This window comes from Sorex fumeus, unplaced genomic scaffold, assembly GCF_029834395.1.
Source record: "Sorex fumeus unplaced genomic scaffold, SorFum_2.1 ptg000024l, whole genome shotgun sequence".
NCBI classification, from domain to species: Eukaryota; Metazoa; Chordata; class Mammalia; order Eulipotyphla; family Soricidae; genus Sorex; species Sorex fumeus.
Window position 1 is genome coordinate 41996510 of NW_026606081.1, and position 19287 is coordinate 42015796.

Below are 19287 nucleotides of genomic sequence, written 5' to 3' on the forward strand. Positions count from 1 at the left end.
AAAGGACAGATATTTCATTCAGTACTGCCTACCATTCAGCTGAGTGAGAGAACACAGAACAAAGATATTTCCAGTCATGCCTTCCATTGCTCTCCCTAATGGTTCTATATGGGAATCCATAACAGCTGTGAGTGAGGCACTGGTGCAAGTAAGAATCCCACTCCTGTTGTTCTGGTTGAAGGTGTCTTTGATGTGTTGTAGGTGGTCCCAGATTGCGTACTCCCAAAGCGAACATCTCCCAGAAGTAATAATTCCCTTGAAGATCACAGACTCTGGTACTGGTATGAAATCTTTTGACTGGATCTCTTACAGTCTGAAGTTGGAGGGCCAGAGATATGTTGTACATTTGAAGGTCATCAAACATTTGTTGGCTAGGCACATGCCAGTGTTCACCTACACGGACCAGGGAGCTCTCCGTAAGGACTATCCTTTCATCCAGAATAACTGCTACTATTATGGTTATGTGGAAGGAGACCCCAAATCCCAGGTTTCCATAAATAGTTGTTTTGGAGGATTTCATGGAATCTTACAGATAGACACCACTATTTATAAAATTGAACCCAAAATGCATTCAACCACATTTGAACATGTGGTCTATAAACTGAAGAGTGAGGAGAAAGAATTACAATCCAAGAAATGTGGATTAACAGATGATGAAATTCAACATCAACTCAAGGTTTTAAAGAATGCCAATTTATCCACTTCAGCTCAGAGTAGTAACATGGGTTGGTGGACCCACAAGCAATATCTTGAACTTGGCATAGTGGTTGATAAAAATCGGTATCTTCACCATAGCAGTAATGCCACGGAAGTGCAATTTGAAGTGTCTCTTATAGTCAATGTGGTCAAATTTATTTTTGAACCATTAAATATTGATCTCTCTTTGAAGGGAATTGAAATCTGGACTCAAGAAAATTTTGTTGCAACAGATACTATGGAAGGCCTCCTAGAAAATTTTTGCATCTGGAAAAGACTGCACTTTAATGATCGCTTGCCCCACGATATTGCCCACTTTTTTGTCAAGGCATCATATGGTGACACTGTTGGTTTAGCTTATGTGGGAACAGTTTGTAATGATTTATATAATTGTGGGGTTAGTAGTTTCATGAATGATGACATTATTGAGGTCGGAAATGTAATGTCACATGAATTGGGTCATAATTTGGGTATGGGTCATGATGAACAGGATTGTGCTTGTGGGCAACCGTATTGCATAATGCACCCATCAAAAGTTGATGCAACTAGATTCAGCAACTGCAGTTACAGTCAGTATTTAAGGACCTGTGCGGGCACAGATTGTTTGAAACACCCACTAATTTTAGAGAAAACCTCCAAGGAGAAACACTGCGGGAATGGTGTGGTTGAAAAAGGAGAAGACTGTGATTGTGGCTCCATTCATTCATGTGCAAAAGATCCTTGCTGTGAGACAAATTGCACACTGAAACGTGGGGCTCTTTGTGCTGTTGGGCTTTGCTGCAAGAACTGCAAGATTTTGCCAGCAGGTACTTTGTGTAGAAAAGAGGAAAATGAATGTGATCTTCCAGAGTGGTGCAATGGGAAAACCTCTCGGTGTCCAGAGGATGTGTATGTGCAGGGTGGGATTCCATGCAAGGGCGGTGGATACTGTTATGAAAAGAGATGCAACAACCGCGATGCACAGTGCAGAAGCATTTTTGGTAAAGAGGCTAAGAGCGCAACTCTCAGCTGCTATAGAGACGTAAATATACAAGGTGATCGTTTTGGTCACTGTAGTTTAAATAGCACAACGTACACTCAGTGCCAGCTCAAGGATTCTATGTGTGGAAGGATTCAGTGTGAGAATGTGAGAGAAATTCCTCTTCTGCAACATCACAGGACTTTGATTTCAACGAATATCAGTGGCCACAGCTGCTGGAGTACGGACTACCATGTCGGCATGACCATACCTGATGTTGGTGACGTGAAAGATGGCATGGAATGTGGGGAAAACTATATTTGTTTGAAACGGAAGTGTGTTCCAATGCCAGACTTCAAAAGATACTGTTCACCTGTGACCTGCAATATGAATGGAATTTGCAATAATAGAAATCACTGCCATTGCAATGCTCAACGACGCCCACCCTATTGCCATGTTGAAGGTTTTGGAGGTAGTGTTGATAGTGGCCCAGCACCTAGGAAACATTCTAGCAACAAACAAAATACAGAACTCTTTCATTATTGGTTCCTTATGACAGGATTGCGTTTCTTCATATTTATATTGATTTTCCTTTTTATCATAGCAAAATCAAATAGTGAAGACTGAATAGGAGAAATTTTCAACTTTCCCCTAAGGAAGAAGATTAAAATGTTCCAACTGCATATCAGAAAGAAAACTCAAAGTTTTGATTAAAATTAAATCCAATCATTCATGGAAATTTCCATGTATTACATTCTATTCTCCTGGTACCGCATGTTATTACTAGGCAAAAAATCCTCTGGAATTATTATCATTTGCTATTATAAATATTAGCCCTCTAGCAATGAAGAGACATTTTTATTCCTAGAATATTTCTAATTACCATTATTTTAGTACATTATAGTGGTTAATTTTCATAGCATTAGCCTCTGCCTTTCCTGAGCTTAAGCAAAGCACTTGGAGGTGTGTTTGTGTGTATGTATGCAGGTGTGTGTATGCCAATGTACGTGACAGTGAGGTATTTATTTTCCCTTCAATTTCAATTATTTTTGCTCTCTTATTTGCCAAATGAGAACCCCAAAACAGAAACTAAATTTTATTAGTTTCTGATAATTGTCAGAACTTAAAGCTAAATAGCAACTTACAGGATTTGAAAAATGTATTGTCTATGTCAGTGTTGCACCATAACAGAACTTAGCTTGAATAAGACAGCTATTTTTAGTCTGCACAAACTGTCAATAGTATGTGATATTTATTATTATCTATAAATCATATATTTTATTGAATATAAATGCAAATATATAATTTTCATTATGTTTTACTATGTGTATGTATGTCTTACTATCTATGTGTAAAGAAAAATAGATAAACAAGCAAACATAAAAGTGTGATGAGTAGATCTTTGGTTTAGAATGAACTTATGTAGTTTGGTTTCTCTCCCCAGATGTCCTTAATTGGAGTAGATCTCCTTTGCACACAGGGCAGTTGTTGATGCAGTTACCATATATCCCTAGCCTTAGATTCACTTTGTAAAATGTCTTTCTTAATTGATTTCAATATTTTCATGTTTACATAATACCAGAAACTCTATGTGGTTAAAACTATATTGTGGAATATATGTATAGATGATAAAATACTCATATACTACATACTAGAACCTACGAGTGAATTGTCTACTTGATTGTCCATTACTAAACAGTACAATGAAAATATATATTTAGAAGGTCTTAGCAGGAGTACCTCTTGAGTATCTTTGGGAGACCCTGTACCAAAATTTAAAAGAATAACAAGTGAAATAATAAACATATTAAATAAATTATGTTTTATATTATACTTCAAACTAAACCTTTTTTAAAAAAAAATTAGTGAACTTATTCCATTATTATCCCCTGCAGGGAATAAGGATCGAGTGCATGCTGGGTTCCACAGTGCTCAGGAGCCAAAACTACATGTGACAATTCTCAGGGGCATCCAGGTCCAATCAAGATTCCCATTTATATTGGGGCTACATAGTGTTTTTGAGGAAGTTATAGGAGAGAGATGACCCTAGAGACACAGGACACTGGTTCCCCACTCTGAGACTATTATTCAGGTAAACATCAGTGTGTCTCCATCATGCCCTCCAACTGTGGGACCCCACTAACAGAAAAGAGGGCCCTGGGAGGTAAATATCCAGTCTCACAGTTTGACACAGCACCAAAATTTGTTTGTGAAAACAAACAAATCTAGCTGCATAAAAACCAGATATCCAATAGATTCCCAAAGACATCACACTTTTTTTTAAATTAACAAGACCTTAGAATAAAAATATTCCCAATGTTTAATGATCAAATACAGAAGATAGAATTGATCAATTGAAATTGAAATAAATCAAATATGGAAGATAGAATTGATTAATGTGAAGAGAGTCTGATGAAAAAAATTAAAGAATTTGTGTAAAAATCAAGGAACTAGAGAACATTGTAGCAAGCACAGAAACAGAAGGTATGAGGCTAAACATCCAATTAGTGACCTCAAAGATAAGGTTGAACACTTCCATCAAAAAAAGAAGAGGTAATGGAATAGAGAGTGAGAATAAATGGGGAGAATATATGAGACTTTTTGACAATAGCAAAAGTAACCACTTAAAATCACAGGAATACTAGAAGAGGAAGGTAGGAGAGTAGCTCTGTTTTTCATAGTGTGGTTCAGTATACAATACAAATAAAACATTAGGAATTGAATAATGAATGAATAATGAAAATAATCATTGCTAAGTGAATGATTATGGGTCCCTATGAAAAGCCCCAGCTAATTGTGCTGTTAGTCTCACCCATTTTACTTTAGGTACATCCATATGCATTGTCATATTTGGCATTTGGGTCTCCCAATAAGTGATGTTTCTCAGCACTCATTGCAATTTGACCCATTAAAAGCAGCTTGCATGTTAATATGCCAGTCATTATTATATGTTTAGACATTCAAAGAAGCTTCAAAATATTTATTTATACAAGAGTAGATGAAATAGTTAAAGGTGGCTAATGTTACAGAGCCAAAAAATGGTGGAGAACTTTCATAAGAGTATAGTTATCATGCAAATATCATGAAAATATATTTCAGGGGGAAAAGTCTTGAAATCTTTGTGCCTATGTATTAAGCTATTTTCTAGATACTTTAGTGTAATATTTAAGCTTCTGAAAACCTCTGAGATAAATATTATTCAATTTAATATGGATACTATTCATTTATTCAATTCGATGGAAAATTTAGCCACTCCTTAAAAGGCACAGATAATTTCCTAAAAGAGACAGTAGCCTCCAGTTAGGCTTGATGGTTGTTTTAGTTTTTACAGCACACATTACAGAACTTGCAGTGCAAAGAACAACACAATGACAAATATTTAGACATGGCTTAATCACATCTGAATGATTATGACTCATCTTTGGCATGATATTTTATACTTCCAGGTTGTCCAACTTAAATAGTAATGTGCTGTCCAAATCATTTCTCTAAACATAATAAGTAATGACATGAGATATATTAAATTAGCATGAACAAATCAAATAGTTGGAGCTAACTGAATATATGTCTACAGAGGGAAAAGATTTTCAGTATTTGGGTTATCTTAATTACTTAGATATAAGCAGGTAGATTTTTCTGATGTACTTTTTGCAATCTGTTAGCCTTCGGTATGCTAACATGGCATAGTAAATCAATGCTCAGCTGTAACTTTAAGCAGTGAACCTAAAAATGACTAAAGTTAACATAACTTTCTAGAGAAGAAATATTTAGTGGCAATATTCCATTATACCATTAAAATCATCACTGAGAATATTTTGGTTTTATTTCTTGAGTCTAATGGGTGGTGTTTGGGAACTACTCCCAGTTCTGAGGTCCTGAAGTATCCTCCAGGTGTTGCTCCTGGAACTATGTGTTGGGAACAGATAACCCAAGCTCCTGCAGAAAAATCACAGCCTTCAGCAATTTGAGCTACCCATCTCAACCATTTTGGTGGAGAATCCATTGTCTACAAGTCAAATAACTTAAGACCTCCATGTCTTTATTATTTCTAATGTTTTGGTTGCTCCTTTTACCCCAGGGGTGTGCAAATGCTTACTTCTCAGGAGAATAGAAAGAAGTTAAAGGTGGTTGAACACTCACAGAACCTATCTCAAACATACCTGTTTTCCCCTCCCCATAAGCTCAGAAGCATTGGGCCAGGTGTGCATTGCTTCAGGAGCTTTCACTTTGCTCCTTTTATTTATTTATTTTTTAGTTTATTTTTTTTCATTGTTATATAATTTGTTTTTATTCTTTTTTAAAAATTTTTATTAGTGAAACACCATGAGATACAATTGTAGACTTACAAATTTTTGTGCTTGGGTTTCACTTATACAATGATGGAGGACCCATCCCTCCACCAGTGCCCATTCTCCACCACCACTAATCCCAGTAACCCTCCCAGCCCCTCCCCCCCATCCCACCCTGCCTTTGTTCTTTCTCTTCTTTTGGGTGCTGCGTTTTGCAAAAGAGGTCACTTTGCTCCTTTTAAATGCTAGCTTGGAGATTTCCTTTATCAGAGCAGCAGCTGACTCTTCCCTACAGTATGATTCTAAACTTGGAATTTATAATTAAAATTTAATTTTTACTGGCATATAATTTTTAAAGTTATAATCCACTTTTAAATGCTTCATTTATTTATTTATTTTGGTCTGTGGGCCACACCCAGCAGTTCTTGAAGTTTAATCCTGCCCTTACACTCATGGATCATTCTGGAAGTGGTTAGGGGAATATATGAGGTCCCAGGGATTGAATTTAGGTCAGCAGTAGCAGGGCAAGCACCCTGCCCACTTTACTATCTCTTTACTCCCCCCTTTATTGATTTTGCAATGTATCATTACATTCTATTAATATGAAAGAATGGCCTAAATAAATAAAGTCACTGAATGTAACATTTTCTTGTTCAAGAATATTTGTCTACATTCTACATAGTTCTCCAGTTACTCAGAAGTTACCTTGATGTTGAGTTTAATACTGTTTATTCCACAGCAGTTGTCAAGGAAGAGGTGAGAGAATAAGCAAACAATAAAAGTTTTTTGCAAGAGTGAATTCAGATACTTTTATAAATATGTGTTTTGATAAGAAAACAAAAGGTAAAGGTAAAGGCCCTCCCGTTGATCATCGATTTGCTCGAGCGGGCCCAGTAACGTCTCCATTGGAGACTTTGTTGTTACTGTGTCTGGCATATCGAATACTCTCGGTAGCTTGCCGGGCTCTCCGAGAGGGGCGGAGGAATCGAACTCGGGTCGGCCATGTTGGCCGCTTGTAAGGCGAACGCCCTACCGCTGTGCTATCGCTCCAGCCCAAGAAAACAAAATGCATTTTATAGCTTTACTTCCTAATTGCCCCTTTGATTACAATTTCCTTAATTACAAGTTCTATTTTCTGCACAGGCTTCAGTATCAGTTTATAATTTTATAGTTAAGCTATTGAATTCATAACATATAGCATATACCCTGAACAAAGAGATAACTAACACCTAATAGGACAGTTTAAAAATTATTGAAGAGTAAAATAAGAAAGTTTGAGGTAAAATATAAATAAGATCAGATATCAAATTATGATGGTATAAAATATAGTTAAAAATGCAAAAACTTGGGAATATCTAGAATCTTAAATGCAAAAATAGTATAAGCTATATGTCATCAGATTACCCCTAGGAAGATTACAAATAAGATAGTTGTTTATGAAAAATGTGAACATGCCTTTTCAATATTTGTTTTACTTGAGTCCTTAAGCAAAACAACTGATTAGAAAAGTTACAGGGAAATAGCTTCTAAAAGTAGAAATAAAAAATAAGTCTATAAGAAAAAGATAGTATATTCAGTTTAGCAAGTTGTTTATTATATGAGGGTTTGGTTTTGGATTTTTTACTGCTGTGTACAGCAAGGGAACACTCTAAGATTTTCTATTAGGAAATTTTCACCAGACTGAGCACATGCTTTGCATACAAGAAGCCTGGGTTTGAGTCCCTGTTCCTGCACCATACAAGACCTGGAGAACCGCTACAATGAAGCAGCAGTAAATCACTGCCAGGTATTGACCCCCTAACTGAATCAAATACATTTTAAATTTCTTTTATTCCAAATCAGTTAGTTATGACGTCTTTATAAAATGATCTGTTTTAAATGCACTTACAGAGAATGAGCTACACTAGTCTATAATTTGTGCAGAAGAGAAAGGAAAGAACTGCAAGCAAATGCTCTGTTCTCTTTACCACAGCAGAAATGTTTTGCAGTAGAAAATCTGAAATTATGATACATGAGTTTTGGTTTTATTTTGACATGTTCAATTGAATGACTTGTTCAATTTACACAGCTGATTTTTTATGTGAATTGATGCTCTATTGCGGAAGGACTCTGGGCTGAGCCCTTTGGGTGTGATGCTGGTTATACACAATTTACCGGGAGGCCATGCGACCCACAGTCCCATTAAAAAAGCACGAGATTTGGAGAATGCCAACAATGCTTTGTACATTTAAGGCATGCTCTCCATTCAATTGAACTATTGCCCTGCTCATGTGGCTTATTTTTTCTATAACACACAGTCGAGAGGTATCCTAAATTAAGAAAAGAATGTTAATGTATGTTTATGTATATATAAATAAAGCTGAATACCTACATTCTCTTCACACACCCTGAATTATTAGAATTACCTTAATTAATCTAGAAATTTGATATTCAGAAAAATAGCTTGTCCAAAAATATAATTTTGTACAACTTGAACCCAGGCTTTGCCTATTCCAAACATTTAGTACATCAAAGACAATAGTTCTTGAAAAACCATCACCGTGACGGGCACCTACACCAGTCTGATCCTGGAGATCTCCTCCACTTAGCAAAGTCGAGAGCCAAGTGAGTCCCACCCCATTGCATAGGGTGTTGAAGAGAGTCCTTGACACATTGCACGGCGGTCCCGCAGCACCTCAACCCGGGGGACACAGAGAGAGGCCTGGACCAGACCAGGCACTGGCTAGGAACCTGCCCACCAAGAGGAAGCCAGGGAGACCTTCTCCTGCCCGGATGTCCTGGGTTCGGACACTGGCCTTCCCTTTCACGACAGATCGTGCGAGGAGTTGCTTCTCTTTCAGTACAGTAAGGGATGGATATGGAATTGTTTTCCATCTTTCAGCCTTAGGGTATGGAACATGCTCCCTGCAAACAAGGCTCTGTTGTCAACTTTCTGCTGACAAGAGAGTGGATCATAACTCAGAAAAATAATGTCATCATATGCAGATGCTGGGATTCCCCATCAAATAGGCTTTTAAGATGAGGATCAGTTTTCCAAGGACAGTTACATTAAAGTTTATTTCTATGAAGTTTAAACTGGGATAAAGAAACGCTGTATTACAAACTAATTGTGATAGGGACATCATTTTGAGGACAGGTTCTCAGGAACAGTGTTGAAAAAAAGTCTACGTCATTGCTTTAAATGCTGAATTAATATTCTCATTATTGCTTTATTCCTTTGACTGAAATAGAAAGAAAGAAAGAAAGAAAGAAAGAAGGAAGGAAGGAAGGAAGGAAGGAAGGAAGGAAGGAAGGAAGGAAGAAACCAGTTGAAAACTCATAGAGAGAATACACATCCAGGATTCCTATTGACTAGCTCAGGAGTAATTGTTGCACATAAACCCTCCTAACGGGTCACACCTTTGTAGCTGGGGTTGGGCTGAGAGGTTGGGGTGGTCACCCTGTCTTTGCCAGAGAACAAAGCTGGAGCTGCGTCACACTATGCAAGTGCTTCAGCTCTTTGACCTATTTCCCCCCACAAGAGCACCATCTCACAAGTCAGCCAGGCCATGGGAAATAAGATCCGACCCACAGAAGACCTAACACCATAAGCACCCCACACCCAACTTGCAGGTCTCAAAGGATGGGAAAACTCAGATCCCACAGGTGACTGCACTGCTGGGCCAGGCAGCATCACTGGTCTGTTGGAAGTTCCTTGAATCCACAGTCCGTGGGGGTCTAGGCTCTCCTCCCACCTCAGAATCCACAAGCACGTGGCACCCACTTGCAGGGACCAAAGGACGGAAATCTCCGGACCTAGCACCTACACTGGCTGCTGGGAGTGAGTTTGGCTGACTGTGTTTCTCCTCCAGAACCTCGCCCTAGTTCTGGAAGGCCCAGACCTGGGAGGAGGCAGCCACCACTTGGTGTGCCCCGGGGCCAGGACACAGAGCACCCTGCTCACAGGACAAATCAGATTGATGGGTTAGGGGCAGGGCAGGAAATCAGAGCAGGCTGAGCAGAGCAAATGAACACGCGGGCCCCTCCCCGTCCTCCTGTCCCAGCCCATTGTCCCCTGTACATGACACCACACTGCAGGCCACGCCCCGACGTGGTGCCTAGGAGAAGCAAGGGCTGCCTAGGCTTCATTTGGCCTGTAGCTGAGCTTCAGGCCAGAGGCTTCAATATGCCTAGTGACAATTCGTTGTATGACATGGTGTCCCAGGGCAACACGCGGTTGCCCTGGAAGTGGCAGTGGTCTGCCCGGCAGCGGGAGGTGGTGGCTCGGTGCATCGTGGTCTTCTACGGCCTGACTGCAGCCTTCAGCATGGCCAGCATCTTGCTGCTGCTAGCTGGGGAGTTCACCTCGCAGACCTACTGAGAAGTGCTGATCTTCGTGGTGGCCGGCTGCTACTTTGTGAGCCTAATCTGGTGGGTGTGGTCGCTCAGAGGCAAGATGCAGCGGGTGGCTGAGGGTGTCGAGTGGGCGTCGGCTATGGCTGTTCCAGCCGCTGCCGCCACTGCGGCTGAGGCCTCCGGCTCCCCTGACCCGCCCATCCATGCGACCTCCGAATTGGCGGACCGCTGCAACTCCACAGGCCTCTCGCTGGCCTCGCAGCAGGGTAGCAGCAGCGTCACCATCACCGTGACAGGCAGCGAATCCAGTCGGATCCTGGACATCTTCTCCACCTCGCATCCCAGCCCGGGCACACGCTGCAGCTCCTCGCTCCTCCTGCTGAGCCGGGCCGTGGGTTCCTAGATTGGGGAGCAGCTGCCCACCCGCCAGAGCAGGGTGGCTGGCCTGCGACGGGATTGGGCCCCGCAGGTCTCTCTCCAGCACGTTCCCAGTCCTGGACTTCCTCCCCCCCTCTCCCCCGCCCCTCAACCGCGGGCCCATGCCTGGTGTCCAGCCACTCACTCCTTGCCTCACCAGCAGTGGTTCCCTGTGAAGTCGATTAGCAGGCCCACCCTGTCCACTGCCCGCTGCCCTCCTTGCATACCTGCCTGTCCACAGCCACTGCTCGCCTGGCCCCGCCAGCTGCTCACCGGCCCATCCCTGCACTCTGCCCCGAGATACCCACCACGACCGCCCCTCCAGGGCCACCCTCCCGCTGTCCAGAGTCTCGCCATGGCCTGACCTTCCGGCTCCCATCCGGTGCTGCCCCCTTCTCTGCAGCCTAACCCCGAGACCCCGTGTCCGAGCCACCTACATCGTTGTGCCAGACCGCTGGGGACCACGTGGACGCCCCTGTTATCCACCACAGATGCAGCGTGGTAGGCAAGAGCCTTGTGCAGCCCAACACCCTGGTGCAGCAGCCCCAGTTTTCCCATGATAATTGCATTACAGTGTGTTTCTATGAATTTTAAAGCAGAATAAAGAAACGCTGTAGTACAAACTAATTGTGATTGGGACAGTATTTTGAGCACTGTTTCTCAGGCACAGTGTTCATTAAAATTCGATGTCATTTCTTTAAATGCTGAATGAATATTCTCTTTAGTTTTTCATTTGTTCCTGTTTGCTGCAACATGACTGAACTTTAGGTGATGAACATAATGGAACACAGGAGGATGCTGCTACATTTGTATCCCAAAACCTGTCATCGGAGCTGGAGCTAGGTAGGATAGCAGGAAGGGCATTTGCCTTGCACGCAGCTGACCCGGGTTCGATTCCCAGCATCCCACGGTGTTCCTTGAGAACTGCCAGGAGAAATCCCTGCGTGCAAAGCCAGGTGTAAGCCATATATATATATATATATATATATATATATATATATATATATGACCCGCCCCTCCCCCCCAAAAAAAGCCAAAACCTATCGTCTACACCCAATGAGAAACAAAGATATACAATTATTTCTAAAGTTTTAAAGCTTGCCATGTGAAGGCTAATGATTTTAACTCAGTAGCAGAAACATTGAAATAGCTTCAATTCTCTGATATAAATAAATGTGTAGGAAATGGGGCAATGTATAATAGAAACTGTGATGGCAGAGATCGTACCATGTTTTGGTGAAATTTACAGTGGACTTGACATACCTTTAAAGGTAAAGAACCTTCTTATTTACAATTAAAAAAAACTGTGATCAAATTTTTCTGGGCAGAGAGTAATTATGCACGGTATCATTTAAAAAAATGTGTGTCTGTGTCTTTAGGGCAGATCGGGGGCTCCATGGTGCTGAGAATCCAACTTGTAACAAGCCCAGTTGATTTCACCTCATGTCCTATCTTTTCTGCCCCTTGTGGCTGTTTTTATTTTTTGTTTGTTTGGTAGCCACACCAGAAGAGCTGAGGGTTCACTCCTGGCTTTGCATCAGGGATCCATCCTGGCAGTGTTTGGCGGACCATATGCAGTGCCTATGTGTGTAGAACTTGGTTCAGCCACATGCAAGGCAAATACCCTGCCCTCCGTACTATCCCCCCAGCCCCTTTTGGATTTTTAAATCAGTTTTCCACCTGTGAGCAAAACAAGGCCGGCAACAACACTCCTATCCCAAACAAAATGGTAAAAAAAAAAAAAGAAGGGAAGTAAGGCAGGCAGGCAGGCAGGGAAGCAGGCAGGAAGGATGGAAGGAAGGAAGGAAGGAAGGAAGGAAGGAAGGAAGGAAGGAAGGAAGGAAGGAAGAAGCCAGGTTGAAAACCGATAGAGAAAATACAGATCCAGGCTTGCTGTTGATTAGCGCAAGGAGTGATTTTTGCCCATACACCCTCCTAACGTGTCACACCTTTGTGGCTTGGGTTGGGCTGAGAGGTTGGGGGGGGGGGGGTCACCTTGTCTTTGCCAGAGAACAAAGCTGGAGCTGCGTCACACTATGCAAGTGCTTCAGCTCTTTGACCTATTTCCCCCCACAAGAGCACCATCTCACAAGTCAGCCAGGCCATGGGAAATAAGATCCGATCCACAGAAGACCTAACACCATAAGCACCCCACACCCAACTTGCAGGTCCCAAAGGCTGGAAAAACTCAGATCCCACAGGCGACTGCACCGCTGGGCCAGGCAGCATCACTGGTCTGTTGGAAGTTCCTTGAATCCACAGTCCGTGGGGGTCTAGGCTCTCCTCCCACCTCAGAATCAACAAGCACATGGCACCCACTTGCAGGGACCAAAGGATGGAAATCTCATCATCTAGCACCTACACTGGCTGCTGGGAGTGAGTTTGGCTGACTGTGTCTCTCCTCCAGAACCTCGTCCTCGTTCTGGAAGGCCCTCACCTGGGAGGAGGCATCATCTCCACTTAATTTGCTTCGTGGCCAGGACACATAGCACCCTGCTCACAGGACAACTCAGATTGATGTGTTAGGGGCAGGGCAGGGATTCACAGCAGGCTGAGCAGAGCAATTGCACACGCGGGCCCCACCCCCTCTTCCTGTCCCTGCCCATTGTGCTGGAGAAGTTCTATAAATAAAATCACACCTTATGCAAGATCATTGTGGATGATTATAATGCCAAGATAGGACTTAAAAGATCAACCTAAGAACTCCATATCGGGACTCATGCCTAGAATGGAACAAACAGGGTGAGAGACTTGTCTGTGTTCATCATGTCGACCAAGACCATCCATGGTAACTCACAGTTTCAGTAGGCCAAATCTAAATGTTGGACATGGGAGTCTCCCGTTCGTCGGTTCCACAATGAAATGGACCAAAAGCTATTCATTTGACAGTTTTACCTGACCGATGTTGCTGTCATCCCAAAATTCCAAATGGAATCAGACCACCGTCTCCTTCGTGCAAAATTCTTCTTTACAGAGCATGGAGAAAGGACTGCAAAGTTTAAGAAGATAACTTCCAGAATGAGCACCAACTGGGAGCTCTTTGGCACTATTGCAGCAACATGGGAAGATGCCATTTTTGACAACATTGACAAGGAATACGATCGACTGGTTCAGCACCTCAACATTTGTGCGAGGAATTCTGAGAAAGATAGCAACAAAAAAACTCATGTCTTCGTAAACTCTTGAGCTTATTTGCCAAAGTGGTTTGGCTCATGCCTCAGGCAACCGCAAGGGAAAGTCTAAGCTCGCGAAGCAGTGCAGAGATGCGATCAAGGAAGACCTCAAAGAGAGAAATGCAGAAGTGCTGGTAGGTGTGGCAGAAGCCGGGAAAAGTATTCGAAATGCCCGCCTGTCCTTCACTAACTACAAGACCAAGATGACTGCCCTCCGATGTCTTGATGAATCTATCACATATTCCAGAAGTAAAATGTAGAAAATTATCCATGACTTCTACTAGGATTTCTTCATTAGCCACGTCCACCTGCCCACATACCAAATTCCGCAGAATTTAAATGTCATTCCCAACGTTCTCCCTTCTGAAATACGACCCGCCATTTCATCACTAAAGAAACCAACAGCACCTGGTCCAGACAAGTTCAGACCTGAACACCTGAAGAACCTGCCGTCAGTACTCATCAATACACTGGCTCGGCTCTTCACACGCTACCTGTCTGAATGCAAGATTTTGTCCCAATGGAAAACCAGCAGGACTGCTTTTTTTTTTTAAATTTATTTCTTTATTGAATCACTGTGGGAAAAGTTACAGAGCTTTCGGGTTTAGGTCTCAGTCATGTAAGTATCAAACACATTTCCCTTTACCAATACTTATTTTTAACCATGAACCCCAATAGAACCCCACCTCCCACCCCTCCCAATTCCTGTGTGGCAGATGAGTTCTAGTTAATACTCTATCTACTTTGACTAGATACATTGTTTCGATAGAAGATGCACAATTATTGTTTAGAGTTTATGACTCCCCCCCAATCAGATATGCTGAAACAGCGTTGTGAAATGATTTGCTTTCTACAGCTGGGTTTAAGAATAAAATGAGGTTTTGGATTTCTGCTATTTTACTTATTAACCCTGGAAGTATTTCTATTAAAAGTTAGATAGTTAAGAGATGAGTTTCTGTGCTCTGGAGTCGTGGCCGTGCCGGAGAGCCGCTCGTGGGGGGCAGCTGGTGACCTCGGTTGGGTGTGAAGGACGGCCCAGAATGCCCCCCTTCCCATGAGGCCCCTGCCGCCCCCCGCCCCCGGCTCAAACCTGCTGTCCACAAGGCTCCCGTGCGGCCGCCATCTTTCTTTGCAGAGAGGAGCGGGCGAGTGGGACAACACCCTTTCCCCTCCGGGCAGGCATGGTGGCGCGGTTTAACACATAGTCCATTTGCTTTTCTGCTCCAAGCGGGTGTCTCTCTGTGCTAAGTCCTTGTGCCTCCGGGGCCGTGGCCGTGCCGGAGAGCCGCTCGTGGAAAACCAGCAGGACAATACTACTCTACAAGAAAGGAGACTTTCACGACATTGGCAACTATTGACCAATCTGCCTATTGTCTGTCTTCTACAAGCTGTTCACTCGAGTCATCCTGAATAGGATTGGCAGAACACTAGATGAAGTACAACCATGTGAGCAAGCCGGGTTCCGAAAAGGATTCAGCACCATCGACCATATCCACAGAATATGGTTTGAAAAGAAAGCTCATTGAGGTTTCTCAAGAGTTCAAGATTCTGCTCTGTCTAACGTTCATTGATTTAAAGAAGGCCTTTGATTTTGTTGAGACAGAAGCAGTCATTTAAACCCTAACCAATCAGGGCATTCAAACTCAATACATCAGGATCCTCCATGAGCTGTATTACGAATTCACTACCAAGATCTCACCATTCTACAAAGAAGTGGTCATTGATGTCAAGAGAGAGGTTTGGTAGAGTGATACCATTTCACCAAAACTCTTCTGTGTCACCCTTGAGAACATCATGTGATGACTGGAATGGGAAGGAATGGGAGTGAAGATAGATGGTCCGCAACTATACCACCTCTGCTTTGCTGATGACATCGTTCCAATAACACCAAATATTAGCCAAGCAGCACAAATGCTGGCCAACTTAGACCGTGAGTGTGGAAAGTTCGAACCACAGCTGAATCTAACGAAGACAATGTTTATGAGAAACAGCCTTGTTCCTGACACTCTATTCTCTCTCAACAGAATGACCATCTTCGAATGCAACAGTTATGTGTACCTAGATCTAGAAGTCAACATGACAAATGACCTGGAACATGAGTTGCGCAGGAGGAAGAGAGTGGCTTAGAATGCCTTCAAGAGCGTCGAAGAAATAGCTAAGAGCGCAAAGAAATTCTGGCTCCAGGCACATATCTTCAATTCCACTGTTCTTCCTGCATTAACATACACTTCAGAGACCTGAGCCCTACGCAAAAGGATGAGAACACTATTTGGGTCTCCCTAAGAGGAATCGAAAGAGCTGTGCTTGGGAGTATCACGTTTCACTCAAATGAGAGAAAGAATCTGGAATTCTGAGCTCTGTCAAAGATCAAGAATCAGGGATGCTGTCTCATTTGCCAAGGCATCAAAAATCCGATGGGCTGGACATGTAATGAGATTTGGAGATGACTGCTGGACTAGAGCCATTACCAACTGGATTCCACTGGACGTCAAAAGACCACGTGGCCGCCCACCTACCAGATGGTCGGACTTCTCCATCAGGACCCTGAACGATCGGTTTGAGGCTCTTCATATTCCTAGAACACAGATGCCATTGGGTTACACTAGCACGTGACAGGGAGAAATGGAGATGTTACTGGCACCCATTCGAGCAAATTGATGATTAACGGGAAGTCAAGTGATCAAGTGATCAAGTCCTGTTGATGGGTTTGGTATATTTATTAACAATTACATACCAGCGACCTAGCAGAATACCATATTATTATGTGCAGAGAGTATTATATTAGACTTCAGTTTGACTGAAGCATATTAATTGCTCACCTAGCTCTTCTGTTTCTAAAATAAAAAGTCAGCATAATTCAAAAGGACCTCATCTGAAATTAAAACTAGTGCTCGCTTCAGCAGCACATATACTAAAATTGGAATGATACAGAGAAGATTAGCATGGCCCCTGCGCAAGGATGACACGCAAATTCGTGAAGCGTTAGGGGTTAGAGAGATAGCACAGCAGGGTGGGCGTTTGCCTTGCATGCAGCCGACACGGGTTCGATTCCCAGCATTTTACCTATTTTAAAAAAAGATTTAAATTTCTAAAATGGTATTTATCATCTTTGACTTCCATTTCCCATATACATATATTTTAAATAGTTCAGATATTTTAGAAATGCTTTGAGTATTTATTAAACTGATTAATAATGTAGCACTGTCCTGTAGCACTGTCCTCCCATTGTTCATCGATTTGCTTGAGCAGGCACCAATAACATCTCCATTGTGAGACTTATTGTTATTGTTTTTGGCATATCGAATATGCCACAGAGAGTTTGCCAGTCCCTGCTGTGGGCGTAATACTCTTAGTAGCTTTCCAGGCAATTCAAGAGGGGCGAAGGAATTGAATACAGGTCAGCCACGTGCAAGGCAAGTGCCCTACTCACTGTGCTATCACTCCAGCTCGTTTAATAATAAATGTTCAAAATAATAGTTATTTTTATATTATCAAGATCTACCAAGTTGGCTTGCTACAGTGTCTTGGATGCTAACAGAAAATTGAAGTCTGAGACAGATAAATCTCTTTATTCTCAGCTATACTGTAGCAGTACCGTGCAAATTTCCTGTGCTGGTATTTCTTCTGGGAAGCTAAAAGAAGGACCCTAGATTCCTATCTACATAGTGAGCTTCCATTACAGGAAAATAAATCTTCAGGGATGTTAAGGAAACTCATCCTGATTTTTTCTCCTATGTGAGTCTTCGAAACCATACAATTAAAATGACTGATCTCATTCTCAGAAGAATAGTTCTACTTTTGCAGGTTTATTTGCTATGTCCACTGTCCACTGTCCTCCCGTTGTTCATCGATTTGCTCGAGCGGGCCCAGTAATGTCTCCATTGGAGACTTTGTTGTTACTGTGTCTGGCATATCGAATACGTCACAGGGAGCTTGCCAGGCTCTGCCGTGCGGGCGAGATACTCTCGGTAGCTTGCCGGGCTCTCCGAGAGAGGCGGAGGAATCGAACACGGGTCAGCCATGTTGGCTGCATGCAAGGCAAACACCCTACCACTGTGCTATAAAAAATCTTCTGAAACACACTTTAGAAGAAAGATAATGTGTCTGATTAAGTGGGTACAGAGTTTCTCTCCAACAATTTTTATAAGGTGTTATAGAGGTGGCTAGAGAAAGAGGGATCAAGAATGGATAATTTATAGTTAAAAAATAGAATAATTGAAATAGAAAATTTTTGAAATGATTTCATAATTCTGATTTTGAAATCTTGACTTTACAATGATGGTGGGATATTGGGATGACTCAAGCCATACAATACAAAGTGAAGACTTGATAGAAAGAAGACATTAATCTTAAAGGGATTAATCATATGCATATTGAAGTCTATCAATATCAGTACCGTTCAGAGTACTCACTTCCATTATTCTGAGTATATTTTGTATAAGTTACATGTTGTATATTACCCACTGAAACTAAATGTATTAAGCAGACATAAAATCCAAATTATAATCTTCATATTTGTATCTTTGAAATATTTTTTCTCATGAAAAGAAATGAAAAAGAGGTGTACCTATTTAACTTTCAGGAGATATAATTATTTTTAAAGAAATGATTTCTTTATCTTTTATAATTGGTACATAAATAAGTCAAAGATATGAAAATGGCATAAAACTTCAAAAATTAGTTTATATGAATTGTATTTATTGGCACTGTCTAAAAGAAATGTGTACAAAACTTAAGCAAATATGTAGAATTGATCTTACAATTTAGTTAATGACAGAATAATTTCCTAGCACAATTGAGGCTTTGGGTTAATTTATTTACAGTCCATTCCAAATATAGAATAATATTTAAATATAAATGTTGAAATAATTGAGCTTAAAATTTGCAAAGGTGAAGTACTTTGCATTCATTGAATTCATTATTATATAGATACAAATTTAATATGCTATTTTGTGTTGAAAAATAAACTATTATCATGGTTCACAATCTCAAATTAGTCTAAAAATAAATAATTTTCACGTCCTTCTTGCCCTGCTGAGACCACAAGTTGCCCCCAACAAATGGCTCTCCGGCATGGCCATGGCACCAGAGGCACATGGACCTAATTCAGAACCCAGCAGCTTCTGGCAGAAATGTGAATAGACTATGCATTAAGCTATGGCTGGTGGCCCTCAGGGAGGGAAAACGTGTCTGTCTCATCTGCCATTTTTCCCCCTGGCCAGATGGTGGCCGCCACCTCAGAGCTTATTGGACAGCCAGGTATGAGCCGGCGGTGATGGGGCAACTGTGGTGAATCGGGGGGTGGAACCGGCACATCTTTCTTGCCCTGCTGAGACCATGACTTCCCCTCCAAGAGCAGCTCTCTGGCATGGCCATAGACCCAGAGGCACAAACCAATCTCGGAACTATTCGGCTTTTG

The 19287-nt window shown here is 41.9% G+C and overlaps 1 protein-coding gene and 1 non-coding gene across 2 annotated transcripts; both read left to right on the top strand.

The window, feature by feature from the left end:
* The first annotated feature begins 76 nt into the window (after positions 1–76).
* LOC130023373 (disintegrin and metalloproteinase domain-containing protein 20-like) lies at positions 77–2281 on the top strand. The gene has a single exon (XM_056113886.1). The coding sequence runs from the start codon at positions 77–79 to the stop codon at positions 2279–2281; it is 2205 nt and encodes a 734-aa protein (XP_055969861.1).
* A 14474-nt stretch (positions 2282–16755) lies between these two features.
* Positions 16756–16862, top strand: LOC130023857 (U6 spliceosomal RNA). Its single transcript, XR_008792519.1, has one exon. It is a non-coding gene; the product is annotated as a U6 spliceosomal RNA (small nuclear RNA).
* Positions 16863–19287: the final 2425 nt, after the last annotated feature.